Here is a 19,913-nt window from a genome sequence, read left to right on the forward strand (position 1 = left end):
CCTAAAAGGGTTCGTCGGCTGTCCCCATTACCTGGAACCAAAAATGGTTCCCCTACAGCAGGGCTGCCAACCCCTCTTCCTGGAGATCTCCTGTCCTGTAGATTTTCAATCCAAACCTAATTTAGCGTATCCGATTCAGCTAGTTAAGGTCTTGTTGAGCAGCTAATTAGTAGAATCAGGTGTGTTAAATTAGGGTTGGACTGAAAACCCACAGGACTGTAGATCTCCAGGAAGAGGGTTGGGCAGCCGAAGAACCCTTTTTTCTAAGAGTGTAGGTCTGAATTAGTCCCTTATTAGAAGGAGAGGATGAAAGTGTTTTGGCCCTCCAGGAGCGATATTGAACAGCCCTGATCTAAACACCAAATTGTACTGCCATTATTCATAAAAACCTTATATAATTCACTGACAGATTGTCTGTGTTAACTTCGGCATTAATTGTATGTGAAAGGATGAAAACAGGGTATATTGCAGAAATCGGTACAATACCAAAAAGCAGAATCAGCACTCTAGACTCTGTTGAGTTGTCACCAAATTTTGACTTGAGAGGTTTGTTTTTATTCTGTAAATAAAGACATACCGCCAAGTCGACCTAGTCCAGTTTGGATCACCATGGTGACAGTGATTAGGTTCAGGAATAGGTTCCAGAGAGTTCTGGAACTCTGACTGTAGGCACCTGAGTAGAAACACAAGCATTTTGCCCTTTTGAGTTACATTTTACATGCTCTTGTGATTTATGTTAGTATGTAGGTTATGAAAAGCAAGGTGCCTTAATTTCCTTGCCAGCCACAGTCTTTGTTGCTTCATTAAACACTTCCTCCTTTTTTCAAAAGATTGGCAGGCTGTCCATGCAGCCATGGTCAAATGCTTACAAAACAACCAATCTTGAACCAAAGCCAATTTCATATGCCTGTAAAACCTGATCACTCAATTATATGCCCCAATTTCAAAGCCTTCAAAAATACCTCAACACAGTCTAGTAGTGTTGTCAGACTTTGCGATTGAGTGTCTAAAATGCACAGCAAACTCCTTCAAAGAGTCTGTGTGAGCTCAGGATGTCATAGGAGGTCACCAGAAAGCTAAAGACCCTTGTCTGTGTCAAGGTTTACCCTCAACATCTTGTTGGTGATCTTCAATCTTCACTGATTTGCAGTGGTAGTACCACAAAAGACTTGGACATTCATTTTGTACTTTATTTAGACAGTTGTTTGAATTACTTGTTAAAAAATGTAAGAAATACTTTATTTCACTTAACATGGTTGTATACTTTAATATGTTGGATATATGTGCCAACCAGCATGATTATATAACAGACACTGACCTAATGGTCTCTTAGCGCTGTGTCATACAGTTGCTGTTGCCCTCATTTTTAAACAATTGGCATTTTCCAGTGACACTGGCCTGAATCAAACTGTTATCTTTAGAGTTACATCAATGGAAGGTTTTGGTGTTGGTTATGATAAAATGAAGGATGACCATGAGACACCAAGTGCCAGGTCTACGACTGACAACAGAGCCTTGTCAGGGCTAGCATTTAAATATAGCAACAAGCACACCCATGTCAGTTCTGCCACATAGTTACCAGTTCTGTCATCACACATCAAAGGAGAGGAAAAATGTTGTGGCAATATAAAATGGATCCATCAAACCTGCACAGTAGTAGCCTACAAGGAGGAGGACATGGACTATCATGCAAGATTTAGATGAATGATGCAACATTATGGGATGGAACAGGACATGTTGGGTGATGGTGTTATTGGTGTGTTTGGGTGTAATGTAGGCAACAAGCTTGTCAAAAAAGTATTTCCTCCTCCTCCTCAGACAAACTCATTGCCTCAAGAGTCAGTACATATGAGCAGTCAGCAGTGATATTTCCTTATTTTCTCCCAGTCCCAGGCCAGTTGGATGTTGAATAACAACTAATTGTAGACATGAAGGTCAAGGAGTGCACGGCTGTGTGATTTTCCCTCCCCTCCCAGTCAAGGAAATGGTAGAGTAACGCCTAGCTATCTCTGTGTGAAGCACGTCATTTAGCATAAATCCAAGAAAGAGTCCTGCTCTCTATGCTCCTGCTGCTTCCATGTAATGAGCCGTTGTTTTTTTTCATGTCAGAAAACTTTGTCCAAACTTTATTTTGGCAGCAAGAAAACAAATTTACCCAGTGATGTAGCAGCGAGCCCTTCCCGGACCGACCGGTGAAACATAGAGAGACGGAGGTAGACAGTGACAATTGGGTCATCGTTCCTGGTGGAATTTACAGGAACTGAAAGAATTGAACATTCTGCTTTCTAGGAGAAACTTTCAGCCAGGCATTTAGACACAATTAATGGTTTGACAGGTGTTATGAAGGTCCAAAAAGGACAATGTTATAGAATTTAATCCTTCACACATAATTAGGCCTACTTCTGGAACGTTTGTGTGTTTTATGTACGTCAGTGAACTTTAGAAAGACAAGACACTGTTATTCCCAGCACCGCCAGTAGAGAGGAAACTATGCTGATTGCCACATTCGTAATGGACTTGAAATAACCAGCGTAATATTGTGCTATATAATGTGTATCAGACCTGGGTCAAATACATTATGTCAAATACTTCAAATAATCAAGCTGTGCTTGATTTAATTGGCCTGGTACAATGGAACCAACGGAATAGTCCCAAAAGTGTTAACTGTGTGAAATTCAGCACAACATTCATTCAGTCTTCTCTTCCATGTATTTATTTGACATTTACTGTATGTAACGGATGTGAAATGGCTAGCTAGTTAGCAGGTACGCGCTAATAGCGTTTCAATCAGTTACGTCACTTGCTCTGAAACCTAGAAGTAGTGTTTCCCCTTGCTCTGCAAGGGCCGTGGCCTTTGTGGAGCGATGGGTAACGATGCTTCGTGGGCGACCGTTGTTGATGTGTGCAGAAGGTCCGTGGTTCGCGCCCGTGTCGGGGCGAGGGGACGGTTTAAAGTTATACTGTTACATTGATGCTGTTGACCCGGATCACTGGTTGCTGCGGAAAAGGAGGAGGTTGAAAGGGGGGTGAGTGTAACGGATGTGAAATGGCTAGCTAGTTAGCGGGTACGCGCTAATAGCGTTTCAATCAGTTACGTCACTTGCTCTGAAATCTAGAAGTAGTGTTTCCCCTTTCCCCCAATTTGGTGTTTTAGGTGATCGGCTAATTGAATACTAAGTGACATAATCTTCTAAAATAGTAGCCTTAGTTGTTTTAGCTTGAGGGATTGTGTAGTTTGTGATCATGTACATGTAACAGTATAACTTTATGGCGTCCCCTCGCCCCAACACGGGCGCGAACAAGGGACCCTCTGCACACATCAACAACAGTCACCCACGAAGCATCGTTACCCATCGCTCCACAAAAGCCGCGGCCTGGAGCGATGGGTAACGATGCTTCGTGGGTGACTGTTGTTGATGTGTGCAGAGGGTCCCTTGTTCGCGCCCGTGTTGGGGCGAGGGGACGCCATAAAGTTATACTGTTACATGTACATGATCACAAACTACACAATCCCTCAAGCTAAAACAACTAAGGCTACTATTTTAGAAGATTATGTCACTTAGTATTCAATTAGCCGATCACCTAAAACACCAAATTAATAATTGCCAGGCTAGTATAGACCTTGGTCGAAATCTTTCAAATACTTTGAGAGTTTATTTTAGCCTGCCTGGAGTGCCAGGTGGGCATGGTTTGCACTTTTGGGAGTGCTTTATTGCTTACATTGCAACAGGAAAGCTTAATCATGCACAGCTAAAGTATTTTAAATAATTTCAAATACTATTCGAACCCAGGTCTGGACTGGTGATTTATCGTTTGGAACTCTGCTGAAGCATTGCTAACTGTCCAATAAATCTGACCAGACCTTTCTTCGGGAAAGCTTGGAGTAGGTCAGACTGAAGCCTGGGAGGATGATACCCAGACCAAACAATCAGGCCAGAGACAATCCCACCCCCTGGCCCTGCAATATGACATCATCTGTCTGGGTCTAGACAGAGCTGACTGTGGCCTTGCATACAAAAGCACACTGTGACCTTGTAGTGTCTAGGTAGTGCCAAATGCATGGCACAGAAAATTCCTGCGCACTAAATGAACCCCGTATTTACCTTCAGTGAGCATAAAATGAACCTTACAAAAAAAGAAATGTATTTGAAGTCCCTTAGCCACAGCATTCAATTTTCAGCCAGCTAGCTCCTCTTCACCCTGGCTACATTAGCAGCTGGTGCCTTGAGGGAAGAGGTTTGGCAGGTGAAATATAGGCTCTACCTATGTGTCACAGCAGACACACAACTAACAGTCTAGAATGTACAGCAAATATATCCCATAGTCAAGGGGAAAATAACACTAACTACATTACTCTCCAAGCAAGGAGATCAAATAAAGAAACAAACTTGGTAGGAGTACTTGATACATATGTCAATTAGAGAAAGGTCTCAGACAAAGTTGGGTCTGCTTTGTTTTTCAGCTTGAAGTTAATAAACACATGGACAGTAAAACAGACAGTAGTCACCATGCCCGTCATTGTGGGGGAATGCATGTAGAGTTGGCACCCTATAAGGCCAGGTCAGGGGAGTTTGTTTAAAAAATGTACAGTCTAAGTGTTGTACTCTGGGTAAGTCCAGACCCTCTTGATCATTGGGCCAAAATGTCTGCAGGACAGCATCCAATGTTTTATCTCCTGCACAGTATTTGTTCAACATTTTGAAACTCCAAAGAAACTTGGAAAGGGTCTCCCTCCCCACTCTCGCCAACTGACTTTTAAATTAGTTTGCAGTGATTTTTTGCACTCAATTTGAACAATGACTGGATTTGTTGAGGCATTCAATACCGTGTGTATGTGATCATATTTATCATACATTTTGCAATGCATCATAATCACAAATGTTTCTTGTCCTTGCTTGAAAACAGACGAACAAAAATACTGCAAAAGTCGCCTGCTCTTGCTTGGAAAACATATGGATCCAACCAACATGTGTAATCTCTGGCTGCTCACCAATCCATAAAATGTTATATTGACAAATGATCAGAAAGCACTGAGCCGGATATCATAACCACCAAGTATGTTCATGTCACTGTTATAAAGCAATGTCAATCTCAAACTGCAGTGTCTGCTGTAATGTGCAACACATTGAAACATTTTCTATAACTCGTCTTGTACAAACACATGGTAAAGATCTGACTCAAGATTACAATTGGACGTCCAAATGTAACTAGCATATTCCTTCTAAACTATGCCTGCCTCTGCCAGACATTGTTGAAATCTGTAACCATTTAATTTCAAACACCAGTGTTTCACCTCAACCCAGCCCAGACTGTACAGTCAGGCATGGATTCTTGAGACAGAGTGATTTCAAGAACAACAGCCAAACACAAGACACTGATGGGGAAATGTGATTTCTAAGAGAAGCTTATTGGCCAAGTCAAAGTGCATCAAGTGCATCAAGCTACACTGAAGGATAGCCCACTTCTGAACCCTCGAGTTCAATATCCCTCATGCTTAGACAGCCATCTAGGGGCCATGCGATGCCTGGTCCCATACTGTTGGGACACTGATATAACAATAGCCTATATAACTGAAAACTACTTATTATTCTGTAACAATAAATGAAGCAGATTTATTACATTTGTGAACAAAAAGGTATAAAAAAATGGATGTCCAATTTCTGTATAAGCACAACGTGCTTATACAGAAACTGAATCTAAAACCCCAAAGAGCAAGCAATGCAGAATCATGGTGGCTAGGAAAAACTCTTGAAAAGGCTGGAACCTAGGAAGAAACCTAGAGGAACCAGGCTGTGAGGTGTGGTCAGTCCTCTTCTGGATATGCCGGTTGGAGATTATAACAGTACATGGCCATAAAGGCCAGATCGTTCTTCAAGATGTTCAAACGTTCATAGATTAGCAGCAGGGTCAAATAATAATCACAGTGGTTATCGAGGGTGCAACAGGTCAGGACCTCAGGAGTAAATGTCAGTTTGCTTTTCATAGCCGAGCATTGAGGTCGAGACAGCAGGTGCAGTAAAGAGAGAGAGAGAGTCGAAACAGCAGGTCCAGGACAAGGTAGCACGACTGTTGAACAGGTCAGGGTTCCATAGCCGCAGGCAGAACAGCAGCAGACACTGGATCAGCAGCAGGACCAGGTGGATTGGGGATGGGGATAGCCAGGAGTCGTCAGGTCAGGTAGTCCTGAGGCATGGTCCAAGAGCTCAGGTCCTCCGGGAGGGGAGAGATGGGAAAATTAGAGGGAGCAAATCTAAGATCACACAGGACACCAGATAAGACATTGATGTATTAATGTTGATTGTTTTCTGCCCAGGGACTACAGATGAAAATTAGCTATCTAGCTAAATCTGGTGCAATGGCATGTTATACATGGTCCCTGACAAATAAACATAATAATAATAAAATAATTGCACCAGATATTGCAGACTGACCCTAGACCCCTGGCACATAAACTATTGCAGCATAGATACAGGAGACCTCGTCCAAAGTTACCCCCAGACAGAGCCAACCAGGCAGGATATAACCCCACCCACTTTGCAAAAGCACAGCCCCCACACCACTAAAGGGATATCAACAGACCACTAACTCACTACCCTGAGACAAGGCCGAATTTAGCCCACAAAGATCTCTCCCACAACACGAGCCCGAGGACAGGAACGAAGATCACGTCAGTGACTCAACCCACTCAGGTTGAGTATAGCAGAAAAAAGCCTGGCACGACGAGATAAACCCCTCCTAGACCCCTCCTGTCTCCAGCTGTTTGCTGAGAAATTCTAGGAACAATAAGGCAGCATGCGTCTTGTGGTCATAGTGTATGTGTAGATATGTACGGCAGGACCAATCGGCGAGATAGGTAGCAGCAAGTCCATGTAATACTTTGTAGGTTAGCAGTTAAACCTTGAAATCAGCCCTAGCAATCAGCCTTAACAGGAAGCCATTGGCGAGTACTGGAGTAATATGCTCAAATTTAGTTCTAGTCAAGATTCTAGCAGCCGTATTTAGCACTAGCTGAAGTTTATGTAGTGCCTTATCTGGGTAGCCAGAGAGTAGACCATTGCAGTAGTCTAATATTGAAGTGAAAAAAAGCATGGATTAGCTTTTATGCATAATTTTGGGACAAAACGTTAAGATTTTTGCAAAGGCTGTACTTTAAATATTTTTTATATGTTCAACAAAAGAGAGATCAGGGTCCAGAGTAATGCCGAAGTCCTTCACAGTTTTTTTTGAGACGACTGTACAACCATCAAGATTCACTGTCAGATCCGACAGTAGATCTCTTTGTTTCTTGGGACCTAGAACCTCTACTTTTAAACTTGGACAAAACAAACAACTTTTTCACCATTCAGTTCCTTATATCTGAAACAAAGGCTTCCATGGTAGGCAATTTTGGGGCTTCACCATGTTTCATTGAAATGTACAGCTGTGTATTGTCTACATAGCAGTAAAAGTTTAGATTGTGTTTCCGAATGACATCACCAAGAGGTAGCATGTATAGTGAAAACAATAGTGGTTCTAGAATGGAACATTGAGGAACGCCGAAACTAACAATTGATTTATCAGAGGACAAACAATCCACAAAGATTAACTGATATCTTTCCGACAGATAAGCTCTAAACTAGGCAAGAACTTATCCGTGATGGCGCCGACGGAGATGGCAGCATCGCGACTAGCTCTTAGGAAACTTTACGTTCTAAACTATTCTACTGTATCTTAGTCCATTCTGTTCTGACGTCGCTTGTCCATATGTATATAGTCTTAATTAATTCCTACTTAGATGTGTGTGTATTAGGTATATGTTGTGTAATTTGTTAGATATTACTTGTTAGATATTACTGCACTGTTGGAGCTAGAAGCACAAGCATTTTGCTACACCCGCAATAGCATCTGCTAATCAGGAGAGGCATTATTACTGCCACTTTTAGAGAGTTTGGCACACATCCGGGGGAAAGGGAGCCATTTAATATGTTCAACATAGCAGAGTCAAGAACAGGAAGAAGCTCTTTCAGTAGTTTAATTGGAATACGGTCCAGTAGACAGTCTAGCAATCCAAAGTTTGCATGTTCAAGTTGTGTCGGGGGCAACTGTAGCATTTTAGCTAACCCACAACAGTCTAGCAATCCAAAGGTTGCATGTTCGAGTCATGTCAGGAACAACTGTAGTATTTTAGCTAGCCTGCGACAGTCTAGTAATCAAAAAGTTGCATGTTCGAGTCGTGTCGGGGCAACTGTAGCATTTTAGCTAACCCACAACAGTCTAGCAATCCAAAGGTTGCATGTTCGAGTCATGTCAGGAACAACTGTAGCATTTTAGCTAACCCGCAACAGTCAAAATCTGTGACACTTGTGAAGGATAGTTTTGTTTTCTTTTTAACAAAAATATAGGCCTTATAGAAATAGGACATGTTAATCACAAAACATAGCGTGACTGCTGAATAACAAGAAAACAGGAACTGAGCAGTGTAGTCACCGACAACTCAGCTCAAACTTCACAACAAACACTTCCGGATATCTGGATCCTGTGTGCTGTGAGGCTGGGACAAGCTTGGGCACCACCGATAGGCTAGCAAGTTTAAACCACGCTCAGCCTCTACTGTGACAGGCCAACTCTAAAGTTGGAACTACATCTGTCACAGTATAAAAGAAGATGTCTGTACAATTTCAGTCAGTTCCCTGCTTTACCCTGCGTGGTGATACAGTGAACCCGTATATACGAAAATTGCATTTACCATTCTGAGCTTATGTTAAATAAAAATACTTAAAGTATATTTGATGACTCTGAATCACATTTTATCCTGATACCAGATTCGATTGATGCGACCTTTTACACACTCAATTATTAGATAACATTATGAATGTAAAAGCGGTAGTACAATATCATACGAATTAGAGGACGTATAGTATCATATGTCTTACCTGTTCGTAAAATAGCATACGAATTGGATGAAGTAACTTATCATACATCTTGGATGTAGATTGCACGTCTTTATCTGAGAACAGGTTACTTGTTGTAACAACAAAGGAGAATTACGAGAAGAATTTACTTTACATTTGACATTATAGTCATTTAGCAGACGCTCTTATCCAGAGTGACTTACAATTAGTACATTCATCTTAAGATAGTTAGGTGAGACAACAACATATCACAATTGTATCAAGTACATTTTCCCTCAACAAAGAATTGAATCAGCGGGTTAACTAAATTGCTACGGTTGTCCTACGACACGACTCAAACATGCATTTGGATTGCTAGACTGTGCCGGATGACGCACACCCAACCCTACTTCCTTTTCTGTCTCAAGTAACTAGACCATCATACATAACAAGGTATCATGTCTTGGAGGTGCTCAGAAATACGTAAAGTACATTTTTGTATGGCTATGAGGCCAGGCTGGACAACAAGGAAAGCAAGAAGAATTTTGAACGCACTTGGGCCCCTGATACATTTGCACTGATTGTCTCTGGTCTTGCAATCTCCACTGTAACATTAGCCGTGTCCCTGTAGAGGCAGAAGGGCACACTCATTGGAATACATAGCATATGTTACAGCAAGCTTACATTGGTTGTCTAAGACACAATAGAGTCATTCCATGTCATTTCAGCAAGCCATGACACCCACCAACTCAGATTGCTCTGACATTGTTTCTGTAGTTAGAAACAGGTAAGATTGGCATTGCTGAAACATTATTTTGTTTAAATTAAATATTATCTCTGAGAAATTAAACTAATTGACTGCACCCAAATTTGCCATTACTATAGGCAAGCGCACAAACAGATATGGGACCAGGCTACTAGTTCGAATTGACAACTACTGCATGGTAAAATAACTAACCCTTACTTTACCACCCTCCACTCTTACAGACTGTGCAACCTCACTGATGCCGACAGCGAGTATGTTTACATGCACACGAATAATTCAATATTAAACTGATTATGGCAGTAGGTAGATTATGCAATAATCATGTAAACACCTTATTCTGTTTATCTTAATCGGCGTACGGTCAACATCGAAGTAAGCATACAACGATTAAAACACCTGGTTTCTGAGCAATCTATTGAATTATTAGGACTTGTAAACCAGTGTTGCCAACTCCTCAGTGAGGAAAGTAGCTATTGGCTGTCCTAAAAGTCGCTAGAAGTTGCTAAATGACATCATCACCTAATTTGCATAATTGGCCATGTGCATGTAATTATGATGGACGCTGTAGGAACGTCGTGGGAGAGACAAAAAGTGAGTAAAAAAACACCCTAAATATGTTTAGAACTACAAATGAACTTTCTTCTGTCGATTCTTGTTTTTTTTAATGTCACAATTCCAACCCTCCTCCTTTATCCGGGCTTGGGACCGACAAAAGTAACCCAAAAGTGACACTCACATTTTATTTTTTAATATTTATTTTTTTAGTTTAGTTTTCTTAATTTGGTTTGGTTTTTAACCTTATGGTCCACTTAGGAGCGTACAACAAGTCACAGTAAAACATGAACATTATTAACCATAACCTTTTTTAAATTTTTTTTTTGAATACTCGCTAAATATTACCATCCTTACAGAAATCTGTCCATCGATGAGCAAATGGTGGCATCTACGGCTAAATCTTAAAAGCCTCAGTGCATGAAGAGCAATGCCGGTCAAGTGGGGCTTCAAGCCCTTTGTTTTGGCTGACTCCAGCAATTGCTACACCATTGACTTCAGTGTGTACACTGGAAAGTCCAACTCCTCCTCTGGCAACGGACAATGCTACGACGCTGTCATGAGTGTCATTCAGCCGTCCTACTTGGGCACTGGTTACCATCTCTACTGTGACAATTTCTACACAATTCCAAAACTGTTCCAGGTGCTTGAAGACCCTGTTCACATTGAGACAAATGCCCTGACCATGAAATCCCAGAGTGGATCCATAAGGTGGAGGAGGGAGGGCAACCTGCTGTATGTGAAGTGGAATAAAGCCAGCATTGTGTTGATGTGTGGTTGCCAACATTTAAGTAAAACATTTATTTTAATGTGTAAATGTGTTATATATGATATAGTCAGGGCAAAAGCCAGTTGTTACTTATGAGGTTCTGAAGTTGCTAAGCAAACAGGCTGGTCATTAATTATTTTGGGATGTTTTAACTCAGTCGTTCATTATATTCATTCCATGTTGCTATGCTGAACAAATCCTTGGCATGTAGCTAGCTAGCTACAGTAGCTAGCAGAGGTTCAATGATCACGAGAGACAAGAACTTAATAATATATTATAAATAATAATTTAATAAATAATGTATAAATAGGCAAAAAACTGCTGATTATCAAGTCAATAATACAACGTTAACGTTAGTTATGGAGGATAGCTCGGCTAATTACTTTACTTCTCCTTTGCTAGCCAACTACACACAATCAGATCAAGCAGCTGAAATGACAGCAAACTATGCGCATTTGTATTTGTTTTACCTGCGTTTCTATACTGAACAAAAATATAAACGCAACATGCAAACATTTCTAAGATTTTACTGAGTTACAGTTCATAGAAGGAAATCAGCCAATTGAAATAAATTAATTTGGCCCTAATCTATGTATTTCACATGACTGGGCAGGGGCACAGCCATGGGTGGGCCTGAGAGGACATAGGCCCACCCACTTGGGAGCCAGATCCACCCACTGGGGAGCCAGGCCCAACCAATCAGAATGAGTTTTTCCCCACAAAAGGGGGGATAAACAGACAGAAAAAACAGACAGAAATACTCCTCAGGTTCATCAGCTGTTTGGGTAGCGCAGGTGAAGAAGCCGGATGTGGAGGTCCTGGGTTGGCGTGGTTACACGTGGTCTGCGGTTGTGAGGCCGATTGGACGTACTGACAAATTCTCTCAAACGACGTTGGAGAAGGCTTATGGTAGAGAAATTAAGATTAAATTCTCTGGCAACAGCTATGTTGGACATTCCTACAGTCAGCATGCCAATTGCATGCTCCCTCAACTTGAGACATCTGTGGGATTGTGTTGTGTGACAAAACTGCACATTTTAGAGTGGCCTTTTATTGTCCCCAGCATTTTTTATTATTTTAATTTTAAATGTAACCATTATTTAACTAGGCAAGTCAGTTAAGAACAAATTCTTATTTACAATGACGGCCTGTAAGGTATTATAAAAGGGAGAAATGTACTTTTCAACAGTTTTGGAAGGTATAGCCTACCTTCCAAAACTCGAGGTGACCTCAGGAGAACCGTGGGTGATGAAGATGTCCACTATCACCTTGGAGGTGGCCTCACCAGTCTCGTCCTTGATGGGTATCATACAAAATAAAAATAAATGTCAGGTTCCAAGCATCCTTTAAAATGGATTACAGAAGGGAATTTAGAGTTAAGCACATTCTCTTCCTTTACTGACCTTGGCATTGTGCATGGTGATCTTAGGCTTGTGTGCGGCTGAGCCGTTGTTGCTTCGAGACGTTTCCGCTTCACAATAACAGCACTTACAGTTGACCGGGGCAGCTCAAGCAGGGCAGACATTTTATAAACTGACTTGTTGGAAAGGTGGCATCCTATGACAATGCCACGTTAAAAGTCACTGAGCTCTTCAGTAAGGCCATTCTACTGCCAAGTTTTGTCTATGGATATTGCATATATATCTGTCAGCAACGGGTGTGGCTGAAATAACCGAATCCACTCATATGAAGGGGTGTCCACATACCATTGTATGTACAGTGCATTCGGAAAGTATTCAGACCCCTTGACTTTTTCCACATTTTGTTAAGTTACAGCCATATTCTAAAATGTATTAATAAATAAATAAAACATCTCAGCAATCTACACACAATACCCCATAAAGACAAAGCGAAAACAGGGTTTTACAAATGTTTGCTGATTTATTACAATGGAAAAACAGAAATACCTTATTTACATAAATATTCAGACCCTTTGCTATGAGACAAAATTGTGCTCAAATGCATCCTGTTTCCATTGATCATCCTTAAGATGTTTCTTCAACTTGATTGGAGTCTACCTGTGGTAAATTCAATTGATTGAACATGATTTGGAAAAGCACACACCGGTCTGTAAGGGGTCCTACAGTTAACAGTGTATGTCCAAGCAAAAATTCAAGCCATGAGGTCAAATTAATTGTCCGTAGAGCTCCGAGACAGGATTGTGTTGAAGCACAGATCTGGGGAAGGGTACCAAAAAATGTGTGCAGCATTGAAGGTCCCCCAAGAACACAGTGGCCTCCATCATTCTTAAATGGAAGAAGTTTGGAACCACCAAGACTCTTCCTAGAGTTGGCCGCCCGGCCAAACTTAACAATCGGGGGAGAAGGGCCTTGGTCAGGGAGGTTACCAAGAAGCTGATGGTCACTCTGACAGAGCTCCAGAGTTACTCTGTGGAGATGGGAAAACCTTCCAGAAGGACAACCATCTCTGCAGCACTCCACCAATCAGGCCTTTACGGTAGAATGGCCAGACGGAAGCCAGTCCTCAGTAAAAGGCACATGACAACCCGCTTGGAGTTTTCCAAAAGGCACCTAAAGGACTCAGACCATGACAAACAAGATTCTCTGGTCTGATGAAACCAAGAGTGAACGCTTTGGCCTTAATGCCAAGCGTCACGTCTGGAGGAATCCTGGCACCATCCCTACGGTGAAGCATGGTGGTGGCAGCATCATGCTGTGGGGATGTTTTTGAGTGGCAGGGACTGGTAGACTATTCAGGATTGAGGGAAAGATGAACGGAACAAAGTACAGAGAGATCCTTAATGAAAACCTGCTCCAGAGGGCTCAGGACCTCAGACTGGGGTGAACAAGACAACGACCCTAAGCACACAGCCGAGGCAACACAGGAGTGGCTTCGGGACAAGTCTCTGAATGTTGTTGAGTGGCCCAGCCAGAGCCCGGACTTGAACCCGATCAAACATCACTGGAGAGACCTGAAAATAGCTGTGAAGCGATGCTCCCCATCCAACCTGATAGAGCTTGAGAGGAACTGCAGAGAAGAATGCGAGAAACTCCCCAAATATAGGTGTGCCAAGCTTGCAGCGTTATACCCAATAAGACTTGAGGCTGTAATTGCTGCCAAAGGTGCTTCAACAAAGTAGTGTAGTGGAGCGGGTTAAGAGTTTCAAGTTCCTTGGTGTCCACATCACCAACAATCTATTATGGTCCAAACACACCAAGACAGTTGTGAAGAGGGCACGACAACGCCTTTTCCCCCTTAGGAGACTGAAAAGATTTGGCAAAAAGTTCTACACCTGCACAATTGAGAGCATCCTGACTGGTTGCATCACCGTAAATATTTTCTTAACTCTATTTCTTGAACTGCATTGTTGTTTTAAGGGCTTGTAAGTAAGCATTACTCAAGGATGTAATCGCTGCCAATGGTGCTTCAACAAAGTACTGAGTAAAGGGTCTGAATACTTATGTCAATGTGATATTTCTATTTTTTTCTATTTAATAAATTTGCTAAAATTCCTAAACCTGTTTTTGTGTTATTATTATGGGGTGCTGTGTGTAGATTGATGAGAGAAAAAAAACTTTAAAATCCATTTCAGAATAAGGCTGTAACGTAACAATGTGGAAAAAGTCAAGGGGTCTGAATACTTTCTGAATCCACTGTATATCATGGTCGCAAGGCATATGAACTAACAGGTTAAAGAGCAAACAATGCAATTATCACAGCACATAGGTTGTAATATGGCTTTTTTTCTGGCTTGACTCTCCTAGTGATTTTACCCAAGCACCGCTACTGCTTGCTAACTGGTTGTAATTATGCACGTGCAGCGTTCAACTAATCAGCAAGTCGGAAATGTCCAAGTTTCCTAGTTCCGACTAATATGTGGACCCGGCATACATCTACGACTTGAAGTGACTTTTCATAGCAGGTTAGGAGCGCAATTTTGCTAACCCTAACCTTTTTCCTAACCTTTACTATTGATATATATTTGTTACTTTCACTTTTACTTCACTACATTCCTTACTCCACACATTTTCCCTGACACCCAAATGTACTCATAGCATTTTTTATGCTCAGGAAGACGGGAAAATGGTCCAATTCACGCACTTATCAAGAGAACATCCCTGGTCATCACTACTGCCTCTGATCTGGCAGACTCACTAAACACAAATGCTTCATTTGTAAATTATGTCTGGGTGTTGGAGTGTGCCCCTGGCTATCCCTAATTATTAATCTGGTTTGCTTAACATAAGGAATTTTAAATGATTTCTTCTTTTACTTTTGATACTTAAGTATATTTTAGCAAATACATTTTACTTTTGATACTTAAGTATATTTAAATCAAACTTTTACTCAAGTAATATTTTACTGGGTGACTTTCACTTTTACTTAAGTCATTTTCTATTAGGGTATCTTTACTTTTACTTCAGTATGACAATTGTTTACTTTTTCCAACACTGCTCTATTCCACCTAGTCAGAACCGCCTGTCTTAACACCAAAATGCCAACATTCAAAGAGTTCATTGGCTAGAGAGGGCTGATGTACCTACCAATCCCCAGATCATTCTTGTTCCAAGTGTCCGCAGTTCAACATGGCAGCGGTGGATGTCATCGTGGACAACTTTGCGGCACTGTGGAGTAAACCGTTTAATCGTGTTATATTGGCTCGGATCTTTTTTGCTATTTCAATAGTGGGATCCTTTGTAAATTGGACACAGCTCGTTCCGGAGACATATTTCAGCAACAGAAGAAATGTTGTCAATATGTAAGTAGCGGTTATCCATTAGCAAACTAGCTAGCCACAATGACAGCTCGATAATCATTGAGGCTGTAGGCTAGCTACCTAAGTTAGCTTACGAAGTGGCAAACCCTTTCGAGCACAGCCATGATTGTGTTTTTTTGTCAAATACTGTACAGCGGATAGGTGCAGACGTTAAATTTAAGTAATGAATGACAAGTGAAAATATGCATTTTTACATAAGTTTAAAATGCATATTTTCGGGACGTTGAAATCAGGTTCATATTCGGTTCTGAATGAAAGTTGAAAATACGTATTTCCCGGATGTTGGTTCTGAATGAAAGTAGAAAAGACGTAATTGTCTATGTTTGGTCCAAATCAAGGCTGGTCCAGACCGGACAAAATCTGAACCAAACATTAACATCTATGATTTGGTCTGGACTAGACCAAAAACCAATACATGTATACACCAATAAATTGTCATACTTTTTTCATACTACCCACCTACCCAACTTCATCAGGGGTTATTGTGAGCCTATTTTGCAATGTGTTTACACAATGGGAAATGCAAAAGTATTTTGTTTTTGCTATGATCAGCTTGTCAAATATTGTCAGATACAAACTTGAACCACTGATCATGACAATGGGGTGAAATTCTTTGACAACAGTTGTGATTGTCCATTCTATATTGTCCATTTTACTTTGCACTAGAGAGGCGCGCTGGGAATGTACAAGGGACATATGTTGAGCCCCTGCCTTTGACAAAATGGGCACTGCTTATCACTGGGCGGTATCAAAGCTCACCTAAAAAGCCCTTATGCCACTGGTTGAGAGATTGTCGACTACAAAATAATAGATTCCTCAACTCCTTGCCTGTCGACTCAAGTAGCGGAATCGACTCCTAAGATTCAGTATTTTTGCAACAGAGGATACTGAGTAGTTGCTATAGGCTACTTCAGACAATACAATCTCTTACGTCTTCAACGGCAAAGAGAAGGGAGAGAGATGGGAGCGGCATAGGTAGGCAGGTCGGCCAGCAGGCCTACAGTCAGAACTGCGGTAATCAAAATATGTATAGGCTGTCACAACGCTGTAGGCTCTCGCAATTTCTTGGCTTGCAATGTCTCTCAAGTTCACTAAAGTAGGGTCTATCAATGAGTAGGCTGAATATTCTACATGCAATAGACTGAACCATACACAGTACAGTATGAAGATAGGATAAAACTGCATCTCCAATAGAAAAGGAAACAGTCACCGGGTCTAGCAGTCGTCTCACGCCAAACTCTGCATATATAGGCCGTCAAATCAAAGGCACTCCTTCAATATAAAGTTGTTTTTCACGAAAATGTCAGTTTGTCGCCTTCACGAGTTTGGAGTAATAACATGTTCAACTACTTAAGACATCGGCCCGAATCTAGGTTATGCCTTTAGATTTCAAGAAAATGTACAACTAAGGCATACTTTTTACTTCTTTCATGGACTTCTCAAACCCCAAACCTCTGCCTGGCCTGTTTGGTGTGTTTCGCAAGCTTTCCCAGAGGTCTTGCGATGTTGTGCCTCTGGATTTAGAAACTCTGTGACTGAACACACTCGCATCTTTCATAGCAAAGATAAAGAGCAGGTGAGCCAGCAAGGGATATTGATAATCTGTGTCTTTCAATGTCTTGGCTTGCAATGCCTTGTAAATTCACCAAAAGTATAGCCTAATCTATAATTTAATATCAATGAGTATGGCTAAGCTACAATACATAGTGCCAAGTGAATTGAAGTTGAACATCGCCAAATGTGTCAGTTGAATTAGGCCTAAATGGACACCCTGGCTGGCTCTTGGTGTCCTAGAGCAATACATCGCAAAGCAGAGCATCCCCTCCAAACTTTTTGGAAATGGCAAGTTCACTTTCTCATCCATAAACACATCTCAAGTGCAAATACTTTTCAGCAGCTCAAATAAGCTGGATGGGTGGGGGGGGGGCATGTTTATTAGGAAGGACATCTACCATTGATCGCTAAAATACCATTATGGCACTTAATATGCAGATATCGCTCCACCATTTCCTGGTTGCTAAAATTCTAATAGTTTGCCTAATTTGAGTTAATGTGACAAAACAAGCAGTAGAGTCATTGTACCATCTAAATATTTTTATATATATCCCATCAACAAAAATGTTTTTATTTTCAGTTGTTTGAAGCTGGTGTAGAAAACTAAAAGATTAAAGGAAAAAAAAAACTTAAAGGGGGGAAAAAAGCATAGAAATAGCACACAGAACAGATCTACCGCTTCTTAGACTTGCATTCAATTAGAATGACAGATGTATAACTCACATTTCTATGCGATGTGGTCAGGGTTAGTTAAATGGCAGGGTCAGTTTAATGGCCTGGGGATAGAAGCTGTTTATCAGTCTCTCGGTTGTAGCAGGGTGAACAGGTTGTGGCTCGGGTAGCTGAGGTCCTTGATCTTCTTGGCCTTCCAGTGACACTGGGTGCTGTAGATGTCCAGGAGGGCAGGCAGTGTGCCCCCTATGGTGCGTCAGCCCATTGTGCCATCTTTACATTGTCAAGAAGGAGCGACATGGGGCTAAGATCGCTAGCTACAACAACCCCTTACCAAATTCTTCTTCTAGGCTCACGTTAGACACACGTCGGCGAGAGTTTGCCTGCAGCTATGTATTTACCAATACCTGCAGTCTGGTTCTCAACTGTGTGTGACAGTGCTACCTAAATGACCACTTCCTGTATCTCTTCCAGGTATTTTGTCAAAGTTTCCTGGGGCTGGTCCTTGCTGCTGTTGACCCCGTTCATCCTCTTCACGTCATACAAGAACTTGACCTTTGCCCTCCGGCGACTGAGCTCATTGGTGGTGGCCACAGCCGTTTGGTACACCATCACCAATTTTTTTTCCTACATCAACAATGCCACAGGTACCTGTCACGTTCCTGAATCTGAAGCCATGGATCAAGTCCCTCATGATGACATCACCTCATGCAGGAATGCTGGGGGTCAATGGGACGGCATTGCCATCTCAGGACACTCGTTCATTCTGTCGTACTCTGCACTCGTCATTGCCGAAGAAATGGCACCTATGGTGCACATGGTGAAGAAGAACAGGAATACTGTTTTGGATTTGTTATATGTTTCCCTTAATTGGATAGTAATCATCTGGATATGGATGTTTGTGTGTACCTCGGTGTACTTTCATTCTTTCCCTGAGAAGCTTCTCGGGACAGTTTTGGGGATTGTGCCATGGTTTGTCACATATCGGATATGGTATTCAATGCCCTTCTCTCCTGGTCTCCCATATCAGCCAAAAGAGCAGAGACAACTAGCTTAAAACCAGCACTACTTAGCACTAGGCTAGACCTCCTACTCTCCTACTGTATTGGCTCTGTAACATGTTTGACTGCCACCTTCAAAACACTCACGTTAAAAACATTGACATTCTTCTCACGTTCCAAGTTGACTGTTGCCATTGAAAGTTTTTTTTCTTTCCTTCAGAAAGGTCATTGGACAGGGGGCCAGGGTTGGTTTGCACACGCGGGTCTCGACTCCCTGTGTGGCTGTAGCTGGTGTTCTTAAAATGACACTGATGTCATCCGAGATCAGTGCAGTGCATGGCGTTAGTGCCAAGGCCTATCCACTAGCTAGTCGTCCCCAGGGTTGGGGTCAATTTCATTTCATTTTAGGCAGTAAACAGACTTTTTTTTTAAAGAAAAAGGTGAGCACCCCAACCTAAAGAAAAATAAATTCACCACAACTCTAGGGTTGTGTTATTTTTTTGTATACTTCATCTTTTAAAAGCCAATGTTGTTGTGAAAGCTTTTGCCGTATGTGTATGTAGGGTTGGAGAGTGTCATTTTAGTGTTAGTTCATTTTCAGTTTGTTTCAATTCTCATTATTTTATTTGTGTGGAAATGTATATTGGAGAGAAATATATAAAGTAATCAATTTTTAGTGGCAAATGTAGTGGGGAACACTTGAGAATGTTTACAATTAAATATAATTTGTTTGTGCTTTGCCAACTCATTTTATTGTAACACAACCCTCCAAATAGAAATGAGATCAGTTCTTATGTGGTTGTTCCACCTAGCTATCTTAAGATTAATGTAGTAACTGTAAGTCGTTCTGGATAAGATGCTATCCTAACTTTTTTTAAATTTAATTTTTATACAAATCATTAAGGACAACATGCAATTTTTTCCAGAACCAAAAGAATCTAATCATATTATGGCTACTACTAGCTGTAGGCCTATCTGTTTATTCTCAGCA

General features: G+C 41.4%; 1 protein-coding gene across 1 annotated transcript; it reads left to right on the top strand.

The window, feature by feature from the left end:
- Positions 1-15,440: 15,440 nt before the first annotated feature.
- On the top strand, positions 15,441-19,657 carry LOC139557696 (acyl-coenzyme A diphosphatase FITM2-like). The gene is made up of 2 exons (XM_071372793.1): positions 15,441-15,677; positions 18,396-19,657. Exons 1-2 carry the CDS (start codon positions 15,505-15,507, stop codon positions 18,976-18,978), a joined length of 756 nt encoding a protein of 251 aa, XP_071228894.1. The 5' UTR covers positions 15,441-15,504; the 3' UTR covers positions 18,979-19,657.
- Positions 19,658-19,913: the final 256 nt, after the last annotated feature.

The sequence above is a fragment of the Salvelinus alpinus genome, chromosome 28, assembly GCF_045679555.1.
Source record: "Salvelinus alpinus chromosome 28, SLU_Salpinus.1, whole genome shotgun sequence".
Taxonomy (NCBI): Eukaryota; Metazoa; Chordata; class Actinopteri; order Salmoniformes; family Salmonidae; genus Salvelinus; species Salvelinus alpinus.

Bases quoted from the DNA above. Each gene is read 5' to 3' on its own strand.
- LOC139557696 (XM_071372793.1), top strand. From the start codon at position 15,505: ATGGCAGCGGTGGATGTCATCGTGGACAACTTTGCGGCACTGTGGAGT. The intron at 15,678-18,395 runs GTAAGTAGCGGT...TATCTCTTCCAG, and splicing joins AGAAGAAATGTTGTCAATAT to GTATTTTGTCAAAGTTTCCT.